The sequence below is a fragment of the Penicillium brevicompactum genome, assembly GCF_028827555.1.
Source record: "Penicillium brevicompactum strain IBT 35665 chromosome Unknown utg000003l_segment0_segment0, whole genome shotgun sequence".
In the NCBI taxonomy this organism is placed as follows: domain Eukaryota; kingdom Fungi; phylum Ascomycota; class Eurotiomycetes; order Eurotiales; family Aspergillaceae; genus Penicillium; species Penicillium brevicompactum.
Window position 1 is genome coordinate 2,743,488 of NW_026623206.1, and position 17,696 is coordinate 2,761,183.

General features: G+C 50.5%; 8 protein-coding genes across 8 annotated transcripts; 4 read left to right on the plus strand and 4 right to left on the minus strand.

Annotated features, from left to right (window-relative positions):
- Positions 1 to 407: 407 nt before the first annotated feature.
- N7506_004930 (Male sterility NAD-binding) lies at positions 408 to 2,826 on the plus strand (the record flags this gene model as incomplete). The annotated part of the gene is made up of 3 exons (XM_056954224.1): positions 408 to 453; positions 508 to 1,588; positions 1,647 to 2,826. 3 exons carry the CDS (start codon positions 408 to 410, stop codon positions 2,824 to 2,826), a joined length of 2,307 nt encoding a protein of 768 aa, XP_056813113.1.
- A 106-nt stretch (positions 2,827 to 2,932) lies between these two features.
- N7506_004931 (uncharacterized protein) lies at positions 2,933 to 4,177 on the minus strand (the record flags this gene model as incomplete). The annotated part of the gene is made up of 1 exon (XM_056954225.1): positions 2,933 to 4,177. The coding sequence occupies one exon, from the start codon at positions 4,175 to 4,177 to the stop codon at positions 2,933 to 2,935; it is 1,245 nt and encodes a 414-aa protein (XP_056813114.1).
- A 366-nt stretch (positions 4,178 to 4,543) lies between these two features.
- Positions 4,544 to 5,593, plus strand: N7506_004932 (ATP-dependent Clp protease proteolytic subunit; the record flags this gene model as incomplete). Its single annotated transcript, XM_056954226.1, has 4 exons — positions 4,544 to 4,711; positions 4,777 to 4,795; positions 4,879 to 4,904; positions 4,961 to 5,593. The coding sequence occupies 4 exons, from the start codon at positions 4,544 to 4,546 to the stop codon at positions 5,591 to 5,593; spliced, it is 846 nt and encodes a 281-aa protein (XP_056813115.1).
- A 287-nt stretch (positions 5,594 to 5,880) lies between these two features.
- On the minus strand, positions 5,881 to 6,982 carry N7506_004933 (DSC4 family protein; the record flags this gene model as incomplete). Its single annotated transcript, XM_056954227.1, has 2 exons — positions 5,881 to 6,673; positions 6,762 to 6,982. 2 exons carry the CDS (start codon positions 6,980 to 6,982, stop codon positions 5,881 to 5,883), a joined length of 1,014 nt encoding a protein of 337 aa, XP_056813116.1.
- Positions 6,983 to 7,258: 276 nt separating this feature from the next.
- On the minus strand, positions 7,259 to 8,973 carry N7506_004934 (M18 family aminopeptidase; the record flags this gene model as incomplete). The annotated part of the gene is made up of 6 exons (XM_056954228.1): positions 7,259 to 8,265; positions 8,314 to 8,406; positions 8,455 to 8,590; positions 8,644 to 8,745; positions 8,801 to 8,862; positions 8,916 to 8,973. 6 exons carry the CDS (start codon positions 8,971 to 8,973, stop codon positions 7,259 to 7,261), a joined length of 1,458 nt encoding a protein of 485 aa, XP_056813117.1.
- A 2,053-nt stretch (positions 8,974 to 11,026) lies between these two features.
- N7506_004935 (WD40 repeat domain-containing protein) lies at positions 11,027 to 12,902 on the plus strand (the record flags this gene model as incomplete). The annotated part of the gene is made up of 4 exons (XM_056954229.1): positions 11,027 to 11,214; positions 11,308 to 11,435; positions 11,492 to 12,078; positions 12,126 to 12,902. The coding sequence occupies 4 exons, from the start codon at positions 11,027 to 11,029 to the stop codon at positions 12,900 to 12,902; spliced, it is 1,680 nt and encodes a 559-aa protein (XP_056813118.1).
- Positions 12,903 to 13,814: 912 nt separating this feature from the next.
- On the minus strand, positions 13,815 to 14,816 carry pdx1 (uncharacterized protein; the record flags this gene model as incomplete). The annotated part of the gene is made up of 2 exons (XM_056954230.1): positions 13,815 to 14,605; positions 14,738 to 14,816. 2 exons carry the CDS (start codon positions 14,814 to 14,816, stop codon positions 13,815 to 13,817), a joined length of 870 nt encoding a protein of 289 aa, XP_056813119.1.
- Positions 14,817 to 15,283: 467 nt separating this feature from the next.
- N7506_004937 (uncharacterized protein) lies at positions 15,284 to 16,156 on the plus strand (the record flags this gene model as incomplete). Its single annotated transcript, XM_056954231.1, has 1 exon — positions 15,284 to 16,156. The coding sequence occupies one exon, from the start codon at positions 15,284 to 15,286 to the stop codon at positions 16,154 to 16,156; it is 873 nt and encodes a 290-aa protein (XP_056813120.1).
- Positions 16,157 to 17,696: the final 1,540 nt, after the last annotated feature.

The window sequence follows — 17,696 nt, forward strand, 5'->3', positions numbered from 1 at the left end:
GTAAGACAAGTGCAATATCACAAACTCTGTGAAAATCAATGATCTGACTTGAGCAAGATAATACATACGTCAGGCTCTACTGGTAAACCCAAACTTGTGCCAATAAGCCATTCCACATTAGCTGCGTCTGATGCACATCGTCTAATATCCCAGAAGGATCCTAAGGGCAAGGAGTGCCAATTAGAGATCATCTCACACGCCAGAAGCGTCTATGTTGCGTTCCCATTGTTCCATGTTGCAGGCTTCGCTTTGAGCTGCTATCTCATATTTTCGGGTGTTACGTTGATGTTCGGGTACCCCCGCAGACCCCCCAGTGTCTTGATGCTTCAGATAGCACTTGAGTATCCTCAGCTTGATGGTGCCCTTCTCCCCCGGCAATTGTCGAAGAGGTCTCGTGTAACTCAGCGATGATGAATTCGATATCCAAATTGGGGTGGATCTTTTCTGGGGGAGGTGAGCTGTTCCTGGCAATATAAAATTGCAAACATCTAACACTTGCTGTCACAGGCCCTATAGGTCAGACAGAAGGGGATGCGATTGTCACCAAAACACGCCTTTTCAGCGGACTTGGCACGACCGAGTGCGGGTCCTTCATTCAATATCCCACGGACCCGTCATATTGGAACTATTTCCATTTCCACCCCTCCAATGGTATCCATTGGCAGCCAACAGACCCTGGAATACGTGGAGACGGGAATGAATTTGAACTGGTCCTTTGTCGCGACCCTGCCATTTCGTTGTACCAAGGTGTATTCCACAATTTCCCTGACCTGGACGAGTGGCATACCAAAGACGTTTTCAGAAAGCATCTGACAATTGAACACTTGTGGTCATATGATCATCGGATTGACGATGTCATAGTCTTCTCTACCGGTGAGAAGATGAATCCAGTCCCTATTGAGGATCGACTTCGTGGCGTTCCTGGGGTCAAAGCAGCTCTGGCGATTGGGAACAGACAACGATTTCCAGGACTCTTGCTGGAGGTGAACGATACAAATGAGGCAGGGGGTAGATTTTCTTCCCTGTCTACCAGATTGCAAAAGCTTGTGAAAGAAGCCTTAGAGGCCGAAAACTCCAAAAGTCCCCGTGATAGTCATATTCGGAAAGGCATGATTCTTGTCGCTGGGAAGGAAAAACCATTTGTTCGAACGCCGAAAGGAACGATACATCGCAACATGACGCTTGAAAACTACAAGCACGAGATCGAAGAGCTGTATCGATCCTCCGAGAGTTTGGACCTAGCCAATTTTGATGAATTGCACGTCAACTTGTCGTCAGAAACGTCACTGGCATCCGATCTGACTGGCTTGACTGCAAAGGTTCTGTCAGATGCGCCTTCTTTGGGTACTGACGATGATATTTTCGTTGCCGGCGCTGACTCTGGGCAAGTTCAAATCCTCGCGAGTACAATTGATCATGCGATTGCACCTGGAAGAGAGGAGAATGAGTCGGGTCGGCCGAAAGTCGATGTTGGCACCATATATGCTAATCCAACACCCGGAATGCTGGCAGATTCTATTCTTCAAATCATATCACCACAAGAGCAGGAATCGCGTAAAAGAGAATGTTTCGATGCATTCTTGCATAAGTAAGTGCTCTGACTTTCGAGACGTGGCTGGATTCTGATTTCAAGACTCAAGATACAGGAGCGGCATACCTGCGGCCGCCCCCTCTGTCGTCAAGGGCTGGAAGGAAACGAGTAGGAAACATGTGCTTGTCACTGGAACGAGTGGATTCATCGGATCGCACGCTTTGGAAGCCCTACTTCTCAGGAAGAACGTGAGCAGAATTACGTGCATCAATCGAAGATCCGCTGAGCCAAAGTCAGGGATTCAATCATTCCAAGCAGGGGGTGGCTCTATCATCTGCGAAAGCTTACAGACAGACTTGGCAGATGTTCATCTTGGGCTTCCAGATTCTTCTTACAATGCTCTCTTGGGCGGATTCACTGACATCCTGCATTGCCAATGGGAAGTGAACTTCAACCTCCCACTCAAGTCCTTCGAGCCCAACATTCAAGGCGTCAGCAACTTGGTCAAGTTCGCTTGTGATACCAAGCATCAAGCTCAGATCGTCTTCCTTTCTTCGGTAGCAACTGTCAAGAATTGGCAAAAACGTGAGCCTGTTCCCGAGGCCAAGCTCACATCGCCTGAACTCGTTCAGATGGGCTACGGACAAAGTAAACTCATCGCAAGCTTGATCCTCGATCGCGCAACTGAGTTGGCCAAGATTCCAACTACGATCTGCCGCCTTGGACAGATCACAGGGCCAGTCCGGCAACAGAAAGACAATGCAGAGCACCCGTGGCCACGGCGGGACTGGTTCCCAACGCTCCTTGCCAGCTCCGTGGAGCTTGGCTGTATTCCGGATAGTCTCGGCCCGGCAGACCTGATTGACTGGACGCCGGTTGATGTCGCTGCGGAAGCTCTAGCCGAGCTCGTATGCGGGTCTAGCGGTGTTCGGCGATGTGACGATGGCATTCGTCAGTCAGAATACTATCATATTGTCAATCCAACCCATAACTCATACAAGGACTTTGTACCTTTCTTAGCAAAGCGTCTTGGTTCCAAGTCGCCTCTCGAAGTTGTGACGTTGCAAAAATGGGTGGATCGTTTGGAGAAGCAGTCACAGAAGGATGGAAGATCACAGGCTTCTGGCTCCGGTGTGGGTCTTCTTGGTTTCTTTCAGGGCTTGTCAGCGTCTGTTGGTAAAGATCCCCTCGTTCTTAATACGACTCTGAGCGAAGAAAGATTGCCTTGTTTGAAAAGGATTGGTGCTATTAAAGAGGAGTGGATGGCAAAGTGGCTTGACCAGTGGAATTTCTGAAACAGTTTGCTCCTGTGTTCTCGAGTAATCACAGCCAGTGAATTGAATGAGTTACCAAAACGCGAGATTGAGATGGAATTGATGAATTAATCGTATATGTAGTTGATCATTCCTTCCCTTTAAGGTCAATCTTACTAAGAAGACGTTTGATCTTCCAGAGAGAGAAAAGCGCAGTGACTCCCATCTTCTCTTCGGGTCGGAAGAATAGAGCTTTATGTTGAAACTGGGCATGCGATCCACAGAGCATTTGAAGATCAGACTCCGAAAGAAGTTTGGGCAGGTTGAACACCGGAACATTGGAGCCGGTCTGTGGGAGAGCGACTGTATCCAAATCACTCTCTGCCTGAGCATCGCCTGCGATACTTGTGGGGCTGTTCGGGCCAAGTAATACGATTCCACCCCATGCCATGCGCTCAAAGGGTTCCAGTTTACCTACAGCTTCCTCGAGCGCAGCATCCGAGTACTCTGGCATGTCAAGAGGCTTCCAGACTCCGTTCGGGGTACCAACGCGTTTGTATTTCCCGAGCACTGCATCCAACTTTTTGTAAACGTCATTTCGCATGCTGCGTGTTAAGATATCCGGCATGTTCTTGGGCCAAAGGAGGTTAGGCTCATCGCCTCGCTTCAGGGGTCCCTGGGGATGCCTCCATCGGAATGGTAGCAATCGCAGGATCGGTGACCTCGATGACCTTGATTTTGACAACGGAGATGTTATGGCTTCGATCAGTGGAAGCAACTCGGTCATGCGGAGGACGAGCTGGCGTGTAGGCTGTTTGCTTCGAATAGCCGGCGGTATGAATGCATCAACGGACGCCTCATCGCTGCCTTCAGCTTTCTCTTCCTCTGTTCCATCTTGACTCTGCTCTTGGTCCCGTGCGCTCAGATTTGGCGCGTTGGTAGTTGGTGTTTTGCTTTTCGTCAAGGTGTCCTGCATCAAGCCAATGGGTAACATGTACTGCAAACGGGTGTCGGCCTGTTTTACAAGGCCCCAAGTACCTAGAATGTCCAATGGAAGTCTTGCCCCAGTGACTGCACACAGACGTATGGGGGATGCCAAAGCAACCGCCCATGGGTTCTTGTTCAACAATGCTGTGTCCTCGAATGTCGCGCGTCTTTTGCGATTTTTTTCACGCGCACGGCGCGATTCTGCAATCAATGGGGATTGAGGGAGCCGCTGAGACGGGGCAGTCGACGTTTCGTCTGACGAAGCCTTATTGGGTTGATCATGTCGCAAAGTCGAGCTGTTTCGCTTGACGGTACGGGCGCTCAAGGGTTGGGAAGTAGCCAGCAAATGTCGGAACGCATGGAGGCGCCATTGCGTATAGGGCACGCGTGAGCCAATACACTCCATTTTTGGGCTGGGGGATGCGACAGGTGATAATGCCAAGTCCAATGAGGACACCACCGAAAAAGATGCTCACGGAGCTGTGTGTAAGAGCCAATCAGAGGTTCTTATTTGCGGAGGCGTAAATTCGGCTGAATCGTGACTCGGGGAAGACGATATGAATATAGACGTCAGACAGACTGTATGAAAATGCCCTCAGCACCTGACGGGGTTCATCAATGCTGTATGCGGCCAGGAAGTCTTGCGAGGCTCAGGGCTGTCCACGGATGTCATGCCAGAGCTTCCTTATCTTAGCGCGCATCTTTATCGCCTCGGTTCATCGTCTCCCGGCTCTGTTCATCTGGGCAAACCACTTCCAATAAAACATTGATCATGCCTCCAAGACTCTCCCTTCGCCAACTGGGGCGCTCTATCCAGCAGACACCCGCGCCAATTTCTCGAACCGCCGCCAGCTTGACACGCTGCTTCTCGAGCCAAGGCCCCTCGCTTTCGCAGCCTCCGCGGAGCTGGACACCGACGCCGTTCGTTACAGAGACAGTGGTATGGTTGACTCGATTCATATGAGCTTGAAGTTGGAACAGAAATATGCTAATTTGATTCCACAGGGAGGTAGTTGGCATACTTGTAAGTTGCGCAATGAGATATACCAATGAAGCTTGCACCCCCAATCGCAAGTTTGGCCGTCTGACATGTGGCGCGCATCGCAGATGATATCTTCTCTCGATTGATGAAGGTAGGATATGTCCATGAAGCCCTCACCAAACAATATGTCTACTCACGCCCTAACAGGAACGCATCATTTGTCTGAACGGTCAAGTCGACGATACCCTCTCCGCCTCGATCGTTGCCCAGCTCCTCTTCCTTGAAGCCGACAACCCCGCGAAGCCTATCCACCTATATATCAACTCTCCAGGAGGCTCTGTGACAGCAGGTACGACCTACGGACCCGTTGTCCAATTCTACCCGCCTCCAATCTCAACAGATACAAAATCGCTAACACTCCTAGGCCTGGCAATTTACGACACCATGACATACATCTCCGCGCCTGTGAGCACAATCTGCGTGGGCCAAGCTGCCTCAATGGGCTCCCTCCTTCTTGCCGGTGGCCACCCCGGCAAGCGGTACTGTCTCCCGCATTCCTCCATCATGGTCCACCAGCCCTCCGGTGGGTACTTCGGGCAGGCGAGCGACATTGCCATTCACGCGAAAGAAATCCTGCGCGTGCGCACTCAACTCAACCAGATCTACCAGCGTCATCTCACCGGCAAGCAGCAGTTATCTCTCGAGGAGATCGAGAAGATCATGGAAAGAGATTACTTTATGGGCGCGAAGGAGGCTCTGGATCTTGGAGTCATTGATGAGATCTTGGATCGTCGGGTTCAAAAAGACTCCGGAGAGGAATCTAAGCCTCCTACTGCGTAGAAAGAACAGTGGGCACGCTTATGGTTCGATGCTGTGACTTGCGGGTTCTACATGTTGGGGAAATCTTGTAGGATTACATGTTGATATGAGGGTTTTCAGAGCTACTTTCGGCATGCGTCGCCAGCTAGTGGCATTATTGGTAGTACGCAGAGTTCATCACACCAGAACCTTGAAAACAAGGATATTTATTAAGAAGATATTTACATTGGCCCTAAGGGACGTCATATGGGCATTTGAATGGCTACCAGAGCTTGGATACAGATTTGTGTGGGTATAAGTGGCAAATGTTAAGTGTCAGTACGTTCAAAGCGGCCATCAGCACCAACCTGGAGACCAAAACGTTGGCGTAGGAAAGTCGCCGTCTCAGCGGGCGGAAAAGCCGGTGTCTGTCGCACGAGATCCCTTGAATAACGCCATTGGTCTACCAGCGTGCCGAAGAAGCGCGCGTTGACGACGACAGCCTCGCCTGCCGCAAATGTATCCATCGGGTGACCTCCTCGAGCGAGGATTGGAGACTCAATATCGGTCGGGTCTGCTAGGAGATTTGCGCGCTCTTCGTCGACTTCAGCGTCGACAATGCTATTTGGGGAAGATGCTACACTTTCATGCGTAGAGGGGATATCTTCATCGCCGTCTTCTTGTCTCAGGACTCCGCGCTCTTCGGCGTCATGGTCTTGGGACTGATGTGCCGCGGTCTCTTGGTCCGTATTTGCATTTGAAGTTGAGGCTGATTCCGTGGAGGCCGGAGTGGAAGAACCAAGGATGTTCACCCTTTCAATGGTCAAGGCAAGCAAAATGATATCAACGAAGAAGATCAGGAGATCGAAGGAGAGGAGTCGTAGGACGGAGACGGGGCGTTGCCCAATGAGATCGATGAATAGTCCACCATTGAGGTAGCCGCGAGTTTCTTCACCAGCCTCTGGGTGAATGAAGAAGACATGGAATAACATGCATATGAGGTTACTGAGGATGATGCCGTTGATGAAGGGCTGGTTGCGCCTAGGTTCGAAAGGGGGCGCTTTGGGGGTGAAGAGGACCGATTGAACAGCCGCGCGTATTGCAAATAGCGGAAATGAACAGCTAAAGAGAGTGTAAAATGTCAGTAGTCTGTCCTAGCGGAAAGAGGGATTTGATGGACCACGCAACGACAATCCGGGGTTGAGCGTACTCCATGTAATATAGGGCGGACAGTTGACAATAAACAAATATGTCAAGATCGCGCATCAGTCTGTCGATGAAAGCAACTTTGGCAGCCGAGTTAACTTTCTTCACGCAGGCATTCTGGCTGCTAAGCGTGCCTGTTGGCCTTGGAGGTTCCGCATCGTCATAGGATATGCCGGACACGTCAGCGATGTATTCCGCATCCCGAAAGGCATCGGCGTCTGTCATAGAGGGTCATGAGGGCTTGGAGGGTATCCAAAAGCGGCGGAGAAGGGGTCGAGGTGCGGACTCCCCGTGGGTTGGCAGGGCGTTGATCAGCGCTGCCACAGTTGGAGACATGAAGGCGGACTTTCCTCGGTCCGAACCACGTGCTTTCTCTATCAAGGTACCCTTTGTTCGTTTATAAAACGTTTAAGATGGGCTATTTTGCTTAGTGTTTTTTGTTGAACTAATTTGTTTCGTATAAGTGGCTTATGTTATCTCATGCTACACATCGGTGGCGGCTTAATCCACAAGAATGGTCTTCGACAACTCGGAGTAGTGCTTGAAGAAGCCAGTGAAGAGACGGATGGCATGAGCGACATCGTGAGTACCTCCAGTCTCACGGATACTGTGCATACTCAGCTGGGGGTTGCCCAGATCAAGAGTTCGGGCACCCAATGCAGCAGACAGCATGGGGCCAATAGTGCTACCACAGCTTGAGTCGTTGCGGACAACGAACAGCTGCAGGGGAACGTGCTCGCCAGTCTCCTTGGTGGTCTTGCGTGCAATCTCCTCCAACAAGACAATACCGGGAGAGTTGGTTGCATAGCGGGCATTGGCGTTGATCTTGATAACGGGGCCCTTGTTGATCTCCGGCTTGTGGTCCGGCTCGTACTTGCCGGAGTAGTTGGGGTTGATTGAGTGGGCCATATCAGCAGAAACAAGGAAGGAGGTGGACAGAGTCTGCTCATAAGCTGTCGACAGATCCGCATCCTTGGAAGAGGTGGAGGGAAGAACAGACAAGCGGCGGATAATCGACGGCAGAATGTTCGAGTCCGCACCCTGTGCTGTGCGGCTACCAATTTCCTCGTGATCAAACAGAGCAATCAGGCGAATGGCATCCTCATTCTCGAGGGCAGAAGCATCGGCGACGGAGTCAATGAGACCGACAGTGGCACAGAAAGTGCTGTTAAGGTTATCCAAGCGAGGGGAGAAGATGAACTCCTCCAGCATACCGCCGAGGCAGGACTTGTGGGTGTCAAAGAGAATCATCTCAAAGTCCAAAATGTCCGCGGGCTTGACCCCGGCCTCGGCAGCAATCAGCTCGACAAAGTAGGGATGATGACGCTCAGTCACTGACTTCAGAGGCGAGAAATCAGCATCCTTGTCCGCCTCCGGGGCCTTGGCCTCTCCGGTGCGGTTGAGCTCAGCAGCAATCAGGCCAGCAATAGGGAAAAGCTGGGTTTCCTTGTTGAAAGAGAAGGTCTCCTGGCGATCCAAGTGGATAGCCAAAGTTGGGATGCGAAGGACTAGATCATCAGCACGGCACGTATATCAAATTGACAGACTGAACATACTAGGGCGGTCAATCTTGACAAGCTTCTGGACAATGGATCCGTCGCTCGCGCGCGTCATCACACGACCAGCCACACCGAGATCGCGATCAAACCCTGCGAAAGGTTAGCGGAGTATATTAGAAAACTCCGAGTTCTGCCTACATGTGTGCCAGATGCCTCCACCGTAGGTCTCGACACCGACCTGCACGAAGCCTTCCCCGCTCTTCTTGCTCACAGGCTTAACCCTCAACACTGGGGAATCAGTGTGGGCTCCAATCATGGAGATAGAGTTACCAGGCTGTTTCCATGATCAACACAAAATCCCACTGCTTTCATTAACTGCATACATACCTGCCACTGCTTGCCGATCGCAAAAGCTACCAGGGTAGTGGTATTGCGGGTCAAGTAGTACTTGCCTCCCGGCTTGCAGGTTGATGCCCAGGAGTCTTTCTCCTGTTCACATGTTTTAGAATAATTACTGTAAAGGGGTCGAATGACTTAAACACACCTTGATTTCCTGGAATCCAGCCTTAGCTAGAAGCTCTTTGGCTTCATGGACGGCATGGAAAGCTAAAGGCAAAACAGATCAGCGCGGGACCACGTCATGCAACCGATCTACATACGCGTAGGAGCAGCATTCACAAAGGACAGAAAGTCCAAGGCAGATTGTTTGGAAGCCATTGTGGAGTATCGAGAAAGGCCAAGAAGATTAGGACCAAGGCGCCTGAAGACCATAGCAGGTGTATAGAGAGAAAATTGGCGGAAGATTTGGCGGTGACGGGTGTAACCTTAGCCTTAGGTAAATGCCGCAACTAGCTTGGAGAATGGATCAAATCTACAAATGTCATCAACCTTGTAATATGATGAGATTGAATTGAACTTAAAGCTACCTGGGTAGTACACAGCCTGAAAAAAAAATTGCCAACCTTGGAAATCTCCAAGACGTCCAAAGGGGAGATTCTTGCTCCGTTTCCGGTGGTGTTGTGGATACATATCCAGACAACCAAAACTTATACCCCACGCCAAGACGTCAATTTATTTTTCAACATGATGTTCCAAGGACTTTAAGATGTAGATTTTCCCAACTGGACCTCGGGACTGAACAGACTAGCGCATCAAGAATTTAGGGCCTTATATTCATTTTCAACACAAGGTTGTGAAGTCTGAAGCTATGGAGATCGCCAAGCAATACCTAAATTCCACTGGAGACCAATGAGTATAGCAGGGATTTCGATTGTCATAACGGAGAATTGTTCTCCCCTCAATATGTGAAGTTAAGAGCAAGCTTCTACAATTTCCTTGGATCGGGGTGGTATCCTGAGATCCTATATCGTTCAAACCTTGGAAAAAATCTTCGTCGCGACTCCATGGACTAGTCCATTGCCCAGGTGATGATTGGGTATTACGTAGAGCTGGAGAATTTACGAGGATATGTTCCATCATGCTAGCCATCACTCCTGGTTCGTTCGTGATTATAAGCTAGTCCATGAATTTACTTGCACTTATCGAACCACCTGAGTTGGAACTTGATTACCTGTACTGAAGGTTGCATTTTTTTTTTTTTTCAAAAAAAGACATGGAAAGTACGATGAAATAAACCCTATCGGCTCAATGGCTGTGTTCCTAGCTATAGCAACTTCAAGGCCGGGGTCTAGATTGGAGTGGAGTGATGAGAATTGGAGACAAAACTCACTAGGTGTGTTTCAACACATTTAGAGTACAATGGAGTCCGCGGTCCGGAACATTAATATGATTTCACAATGAGCTTGATTGCTTTGACATATTCCCCACACTAGATGTCTTGTGGGACTGCTCTTCCCGTACTCCGTACTCCCGACTCCGTACTCCGTACTCGTACGGAGTAGAATGTGCAGAGATAGAATCTCGTTGCCATGGCCCAAGCTTCGCCGCGTCGCGTCCCGGGCGCGTATAGCAGCGCGAAAGGAGGTCTAAACGAGTAAAGTGTAATTGGATCTCGCGTCCAAAGGTCATACTATATCCCCCCACTTCCAAGTCCGCTGGGCAATCAGACATAAGCGCGTTTCTTTCCAGTTGGTCTCAATCTAAACAAAGGCATGCTGACATGGAGGTGTCTCCCAGAATCTCGGCAACGGGCATGAGACTACCTTAATACTATATTAAGAAGAGGCGGCTCACTTGCGGAGTCAGATCGACTCAAACAATGATTTGGAGGATGTTGTTAGATGAAAGATGGGTTTGCGCTTGACGGAGAGTGTTGATGCTGATGTGACCTAATCGGGATTAGCGTACCCGACGCGTGACCCAGAGAGTCGCCCTGCGCAACTCCGTCACTCCCTTGGAAGAGACACTCATTCATTCATATGCCGCAGGTCTTCAGAAACTTCTTTGTCGATCGGCTTGGTGAATCAGGGTCCGTTGGCGTTTCGATCCTTTGTCTTCCCACCCGAGCATCATCGGTTGAGGCCCGCATTCCGACTCCACCGAAACAAACAACAGAGCTGTGAATCCGCCCTTCAAAGACACCCAACCTCATACACGAATTTAGGTCCTCATTGGCGAACGGCTCACATCACTCTTATGCAACTCTCAGCTCGTGCTTTATCGGCTGCATCCTGTCTCTGAGGTGTGGACAGACAATCGCAATGGCGGACAGACCTCAGAAATCAGGCAAGACTGCCGAGACGGCGGCTAAAGCGCAACAGTCCCATATCTCTAGCATCGTCTCCCCCCTGGCTCCAAAACCCCGCCAACGATGCCGAGCAAACGCACAATGTATTTTCCAGACAATTCCAGCAACCGCCAGCAACCAGAAGGAGGGGAATCGGTTGACCCGAACGCGCTGGCAAAGGCTCTGAAGGACTATGAGACAGCTGGAGCGCGGCGGGAGCGAACCCCGGTATCCAGTCCGTGCCGCAAGCGACAGCGGGTGTATGGGGATCGGTACGTGACGCCCTTGGCCCACCAGGCTCCGAAAGCAGCATTCAAACAGAATGCTAGCAAAAGTTTCTGGATTTGCAGCTGACAATTAGCCAGCTTCATTCCCAACCGCGATGGACAAGACCTCCAAGCGACGTACAGCTTGCTGCATGAGGATGGTTGCCCCTCAACTCCATCCAAGGCCAAGAAACGAGGCCCTCATTCTGAATTACACTTCCAGAAAAGTATGCCCGATTTTTGAAACCCATCAATATGCGGCCGACTGACCCCTCCGTTTTAGCTGACGAAGCCAATCGCACGTTTTCCCGGGTTTTGCGGAGTGAGTTGTTCGGAAACACCGTTCCTCAGCCTGACCTCAGCGCAACACCAGCCGACCCATTACTCGGCTTCAGCAACGGGATCAATGACAAGACCAGATCTCACACGCCTCCTGCACATATCGCTGCCAACCTCCCTCCCGCGAGCATCACCCCTTCAACCCCTCACAAGAATCTTTTCAACTATGGAGCCTCCAGGCCAGGATCTGGTCACCCAACGCCCTCAAAAACTCCTCGCAGTATCCACGGACCCAATTTGGATGTTCGCTCGGAATTGTACAGCCTCTCACCTATCAGATATGATAGCCAACGAATACTTGAAACACCCCGCAAACAGGCTCGTTATGTGAATAAGGTTCCATACAAGGTCTTGGATGCGCCGGATCTACAAGATGACTTCTACTTGAACCTGGTTGACTGGGGCAGTAGCAATGTTCTTGGCGTTGGGTTAGCCAATTCTGTGTACATGTGGAACTCACATTCCGGGCGAGTTACGAAGTTATGCGACCTCAAAGATGATACGGTGACTAGTGTGAACTGGATTCAAAGGGTGAGCAACTCGTCTTGATCCCACTGGAGACGACTTGATACTGACAGGGTGGAACACAGGGAACTCATCTTGCAATTGGCACAGGGAAAGGCCTGGTGCAGATCTGGGATGCTGAGCACTGTCGTCGGCTACGGACCATGATCGGACACACGAACCGAGTTGGTGCTTTGGCATGGAACGATCATATCCTTACCTCCGGATCCAGGGACCGCCTCATCTACCACCGTGATGTTCGCTCCCCCGATCAGTATATTCGAAAGCTATCTGGACATAAGCAAGAAGTTTGTGGCTTGAAGTGGAATACTGAAGACGGCCAATTGGCATCTGGTGGCAATGACAACAAGTTGATGGTCTGGGACAAGCTGAACGAAACCCCACTGTTCCGCTTCTCGGATCACAACGCTGCAGTCAAGGCCATTGCTTGGTCCCCCCACCAACATCATCTTCTCGCTTCAGGTGGAGGAACAGCAGATCGCACGATCAAATTCTGGAACACATCAACCGGATCATTAATCAAAGAGGTCGATACAGGCAGCCAGGTTTGCAATCTTTCTTGGTCTAAGATCTCAGACGAGATTATCAGCACACACGGATACAGCCAGAACCAAATCGTCATTTGGAAGTACCCACGCATGGAGCAGATCGTCTCGTTGACTGGTCACACCTTCCGCGTTCTGTACCTTGCCATGAGTCCCGACGGCCAGACTGTCGTGACAGGAGCAGGCGATGAAACACTTCGGTTCTGGAAGATCTTTGACAGACGTGCCACAAGAGATAACCGCCGTGAAGGTAGCAAGCTATCTGAATGGGGCACCATCCGATAGTCTGTCTCATTCTATTCCACCCACATCAACACATCTCTTAATCTGCATTCGACACGGAGTTTTGCGGTTTGCGGTTTACCTGCTCGCTGGAGCATACATCATTGCATGGCTTGAGGGGGGATCTGATTTTTTTACAATCTCATGCGTTGGGGATCTATTGCATATTTTCTCTCGGGGGCACAAGCATTTCTTTCGGCTGGACGTTCGGCGCTTATTGGTTCGGAACGGGCAACCTTGCAACCTTGCATGCTTTGGTTTCTTTCTCTTTTTGCTTTTTCTTTCTTTCTCGGCGCCTCTTTTCTCGCGCAATTCCTTTTGCTGGGGCGTCCGGACTCAGGCTGTTCGCGAAGCTAGCATCACTGGCCAGCCACCTCAGAACCATCTGGACAGTTTCACAGCCACGTTACCTCGAGGCTTTAAGCGGCGGCGCTCGGTGTTTTCATTATTTCTGGGTTATGGCGTTGTGCGGCGGAACTTCTCATTGCAATTTGTGTTGCCAGGCTTTGCTTTTCATGATGAAATGACCCTTTTTCTCTTTGCGGCAAAGATCCATGCCTCTGCTTCTATTTCATAGAATTCAAACCACATTAGCCTTCATGGGGTATATGCCTTGTCAGCAATGGAAACGGACTCAATTGACAGTGACGTATGTCGGATTATTTGGAGGCAGAGCCGTCCATTGTACGGAGTATGAGTGCGTCGTTTGGCATGATGGGCATGATGGGCATGATGTATGTCGTTCGTTGATGTATTGAGTGAAGTAATCCATTTCAAGGCAATTCCCGATTAACTATGCTACATTGAATACATTCATGAACTGAGCTTCGACTTGCGACGTTTCTGGCTCAGATGAGTTGGAAAAAAAAAAAAAAAAAAAAAAGTCGAACAAGGGGAGTGTATGGTAAAACAAATCTAAAGGACCAAACGAGCCGGCTCAACAGAGAGCAGAGTCTTGATGCGCTCAAGGAACTCCTTGGCACGGACTTGCTCATCAACAGGGACGGTCAAGCTAAAGACATTGGAAGCCGCACCAGATGCGGTCTCAACGTAAGCAGCGGGAGCAGCCTTCTTGGAAGGCTTGGCGCTGAGGAAATCGATGAGATCCTCAGTGACAGGCTTGGAGCGCACGGTCTGAGGGGCCTCGAAAGCGTTGAGCTCGGGCAAATAGTCACCGCGAGATGAGTTCACGGGCTCAGCACCGAGAACCTCATCGAAGAGCTCATCAGCAGAGGGCTTGAAGCTGGCCAGACGGGGGAGGTCGTCGTTGGCGATGTCCGTGGCGATGGCCAAGAAGCGGGACAGCGGGACTGTCACGCCAAGGTTGTCCTGAAGCTTCTTCTGGGCGGAAAGAACGGCGGACAGGGAGATGGAGATGGCGACAGAGGTCATGACGGGAGGGGCTGCGACGGGCTTCTCTTCGACCGCGGCCGGCGCGGCCGGGGCAGGGGCCGGGGCGAGCTTGATGTTGCTCAGATCGAGATGGGCGAGCTTGGCCAGGGTGGCGGCCTGAGTTGCCGGGTAGTCGGAGGCAATCTGTCCAATGTATGCGAGCACGTCACCCTTCAAGAGACGACCCTTGGGTCCAGAGGCTGGGATCTTGGAGACATCGGACTTGGGAATGCCCTTCTCACGGAGGAGTTGGGCGACCGAGGGGTAGAGAGGATAGGCGGGGTTCTGGGTCTGGGAGGAGGTAGACTGCAGGCCTGGAGGAAACAAACATGTTAGAATATCTTGGGTATCTCAATCGTATAGCCGCATGTCTCCGCCAGAAGCTGGGCTCAACGGAGCGGCTTTGTCTCGCGGAGAGTTGCTTGCGGATGATGGGCTGCACTCACGTCTGCCGACACCGAATGCCTGCTGCTGTCGTCGGGCAAACATGGCCGGGACCTGGCCGACGGAAATCTTGGCTGCCATTGCGTGTAGTGCGAGTCTGGAGATTTTATATGGTGGAGATGCGCTGCCGATGGAGATCTTCGGCCGGTGTCGCAACTCGCCGCGGAAGCTGGGATTCGGGAGAAACGAGCGGGATCAACGAAGAACCCACCACACCACGTTGAGACGCGCAAATATCCAAGTTCAATTCGTTTTGAGGGGCGGTTTTGGAGGAACTTCGAGGCAACTGTCGGAGGTGTTGAGGGCGTTGGGAGCTTTCACCGGCGGCCGGGACGGGAACATTTTTCTGCCGCATTGCTTGCTTTCGAGCCTGTCGGCGCTTTCCGAGGAGAACACCGTCAATTGATTCTCCTTCTGGTAAGTCATTCGAGCTTGCAGTCGATGTGGTTTCCCGTGAATGTATCCTATGGAATGACGGGGTCCAATCGGTCGCGTATCCTTGTACTGGCCAATTTACTAACTGGAGTATGAATAGGACCACCGCAACAATGTCCGCCAGACTACCTACCCTTCGGATATTTTGGCGTCAATGCCTGGGAACCCCTGCACGCTCTGGCTTTCAGACAAATATAAAATCATCATGGCGCTACTTCAACTCTAGTGCACCTCACAGCAAGGCCAAAGGTGTACCCCGGACCATTGATTCCGCATGGCAGTCCTCGAACCCGCAGGGCAACAAGAATCCCCGGGCGCTTGCAAAGCTTCAAGCAACAGTACTACAAAGCGGAGAAGTGCTTTTGTTCAAGGCCCCTTCTCATCGCGCATATGTCCTAACCGCGTTTGGCTTGTCCGGGTTCTGCTTCGCCTACTCTCTTTACAACTCCAACGCAACTTTCCGAGATCCCATTGTCCCACTCCCAATGTGGCAGAAGTCTCTTTTCGGTGGTATTTGTATTGTGATGAGTGTCATGGGCACACTATTCATCACTCGCACCGGATCTCTGGTGAGGCATATCAAGGCCGTGAACTCTGATGGGCGCATGCGCGTACTTTTCTCAGTCAGAAGTCTGATGCCATTCAAGAAGCCTTACCAAATCGATGTGGCACCTGGCGATATTTCCTTCAAGCGCAAGTTGACCGTGTCTCCGGAAACCGCCAAGCGATATGAATTGGACAGCAAGAGACTTGGCCGTGGCCTGCAGGAACCCCCGCGCTTTTTCAAGTCTCCTGTCAGCGCAATGAGCTACCAGCTCTGGAGAACATTCCAGTCTATGCGTCAAGTCTTCACAAATGAGGACTTCATCATCGTCCAGGTTGCAGGGCGCAAGTCCCAGCTCCGTTTGGACTCCAACGGATATGTGTCGAATGATCTCTTGCACTTTGGGCGTATGGTGAATATGAAGATGCCGTTTACTAACTAAACGAGAATTCTGTTCAAGGCATTGCGCTGGTTCAAGCATATTGCGGTTGCCTCATTTTTGTACATTATTTCCAAGGCTTGGCCTTGTCCTTTAGACAGCAGAGCAATTGTATTACTAGCAGACAAGGCAAGCCAACTGAGTATACAACCTCTTAGGTTGAACAGAACAGGGAGAGGCTTGAACTTGACTAGAAGAGAGCCACTTTCGGCGTTGTTCTAGTCGTTAGTGAGGAAAAGGGGAACAAATGTGTAATTCGAGCATCAACATTAAGACCGGAGGATAACTGCAAGTGCTAGGCGGGTGCATGACAGGTGTTGCAGGGCAGTGGGCGGATGGGGGCCGGGGAACGGCTAGACGTCCAAAGTTGCCGGCGGAAAGGCAGCCCATTTCTAGCGGTCATTTTCTCATTTTCGGCGTTGATACCACAGGTCCTCATACTCTTTGTAAACGCCTTATTCTGTGCGTGCTGAATGCCCTGGTTTCTGTACAACACCTAAGCCAATCGTTCCAAGGTTTTTTCTTCATGCAATCTGAATGACAAGTTTTTTTTCTCTCCCAAAGATTAGTCTTCGTAGAATTAATGGAATTTCTCGCGGTTGCTGGATGCAGCTAGGAGGGATGAACGTTATTAGTGTGGGCGAGACTTGTCGAGAATTTGAAGAATTGAAGTTAATCAGAATTGTCGGCTCTCACCTGGGCAAGAGTTTCCCTCCATTGTAGACTGTTGAGAAACCAGACTTCATCAATGGATGCTCCATGCGACATATAGGCTTGACGCAGCTACTGTTATAGCAAAACTGCTGATTCTTAGTGTGTATACCTTTACAGGGGATTCGACCTCTAAAGTTCTCGAATGAACAAAACTTCCTTTGATATCACTAAACATACATATTGCCCCTACTTCTTTAATATGACTAAATGTCGGACGAAGTGAGAAAGAGGTGAGGTGAGAAAAAGCTCTCCGCTGCTATGACTAGTGAGTTTATTAAGCAGTATATTAGCGCACTGGGAAGCATAGTCCTTTCCCTGAGAGTAGTAAATAATTTCATATGGCTGCTTTGACCTCTGCTTGCTCCAGGGGGCCTAAACTTCGTCTGACCTACTCAATATTGCACCCCGGTGCCTCATGAGATGTAGCACAGATTATGTAGTTTGCATGTGTGATGCCAAATACGTCAAAGAAATGATTTGGTAGATGCATGTATTCAGGACCCACCAGCCCTGTGAAAGAAAAGGTCCCTATATAGGGGCCACTGCAGGTCCTTTTCATCAGGTTAGCGGTCAATAAAGCCCGACTTTGTCTCTCGTAGGACTACTTGAATGTATGTGTTGCCTTGAAAGAGTCTTGTTGCATGCCCGAGACCACGATAAAACTGCATTCATAGTATTAGATGGAAAATATGCCTAGTCTGTGCGCCGAGAGCCGAGATGTACGATAATGTAAGGTATCGTGAGAGCAAAGAAGGAGAAGAGAGAGAGAGAGAGAGAGAAAAGCACTCGAGTTTCGACCTATGACTAATTACTACGCTAGTATTGGGCA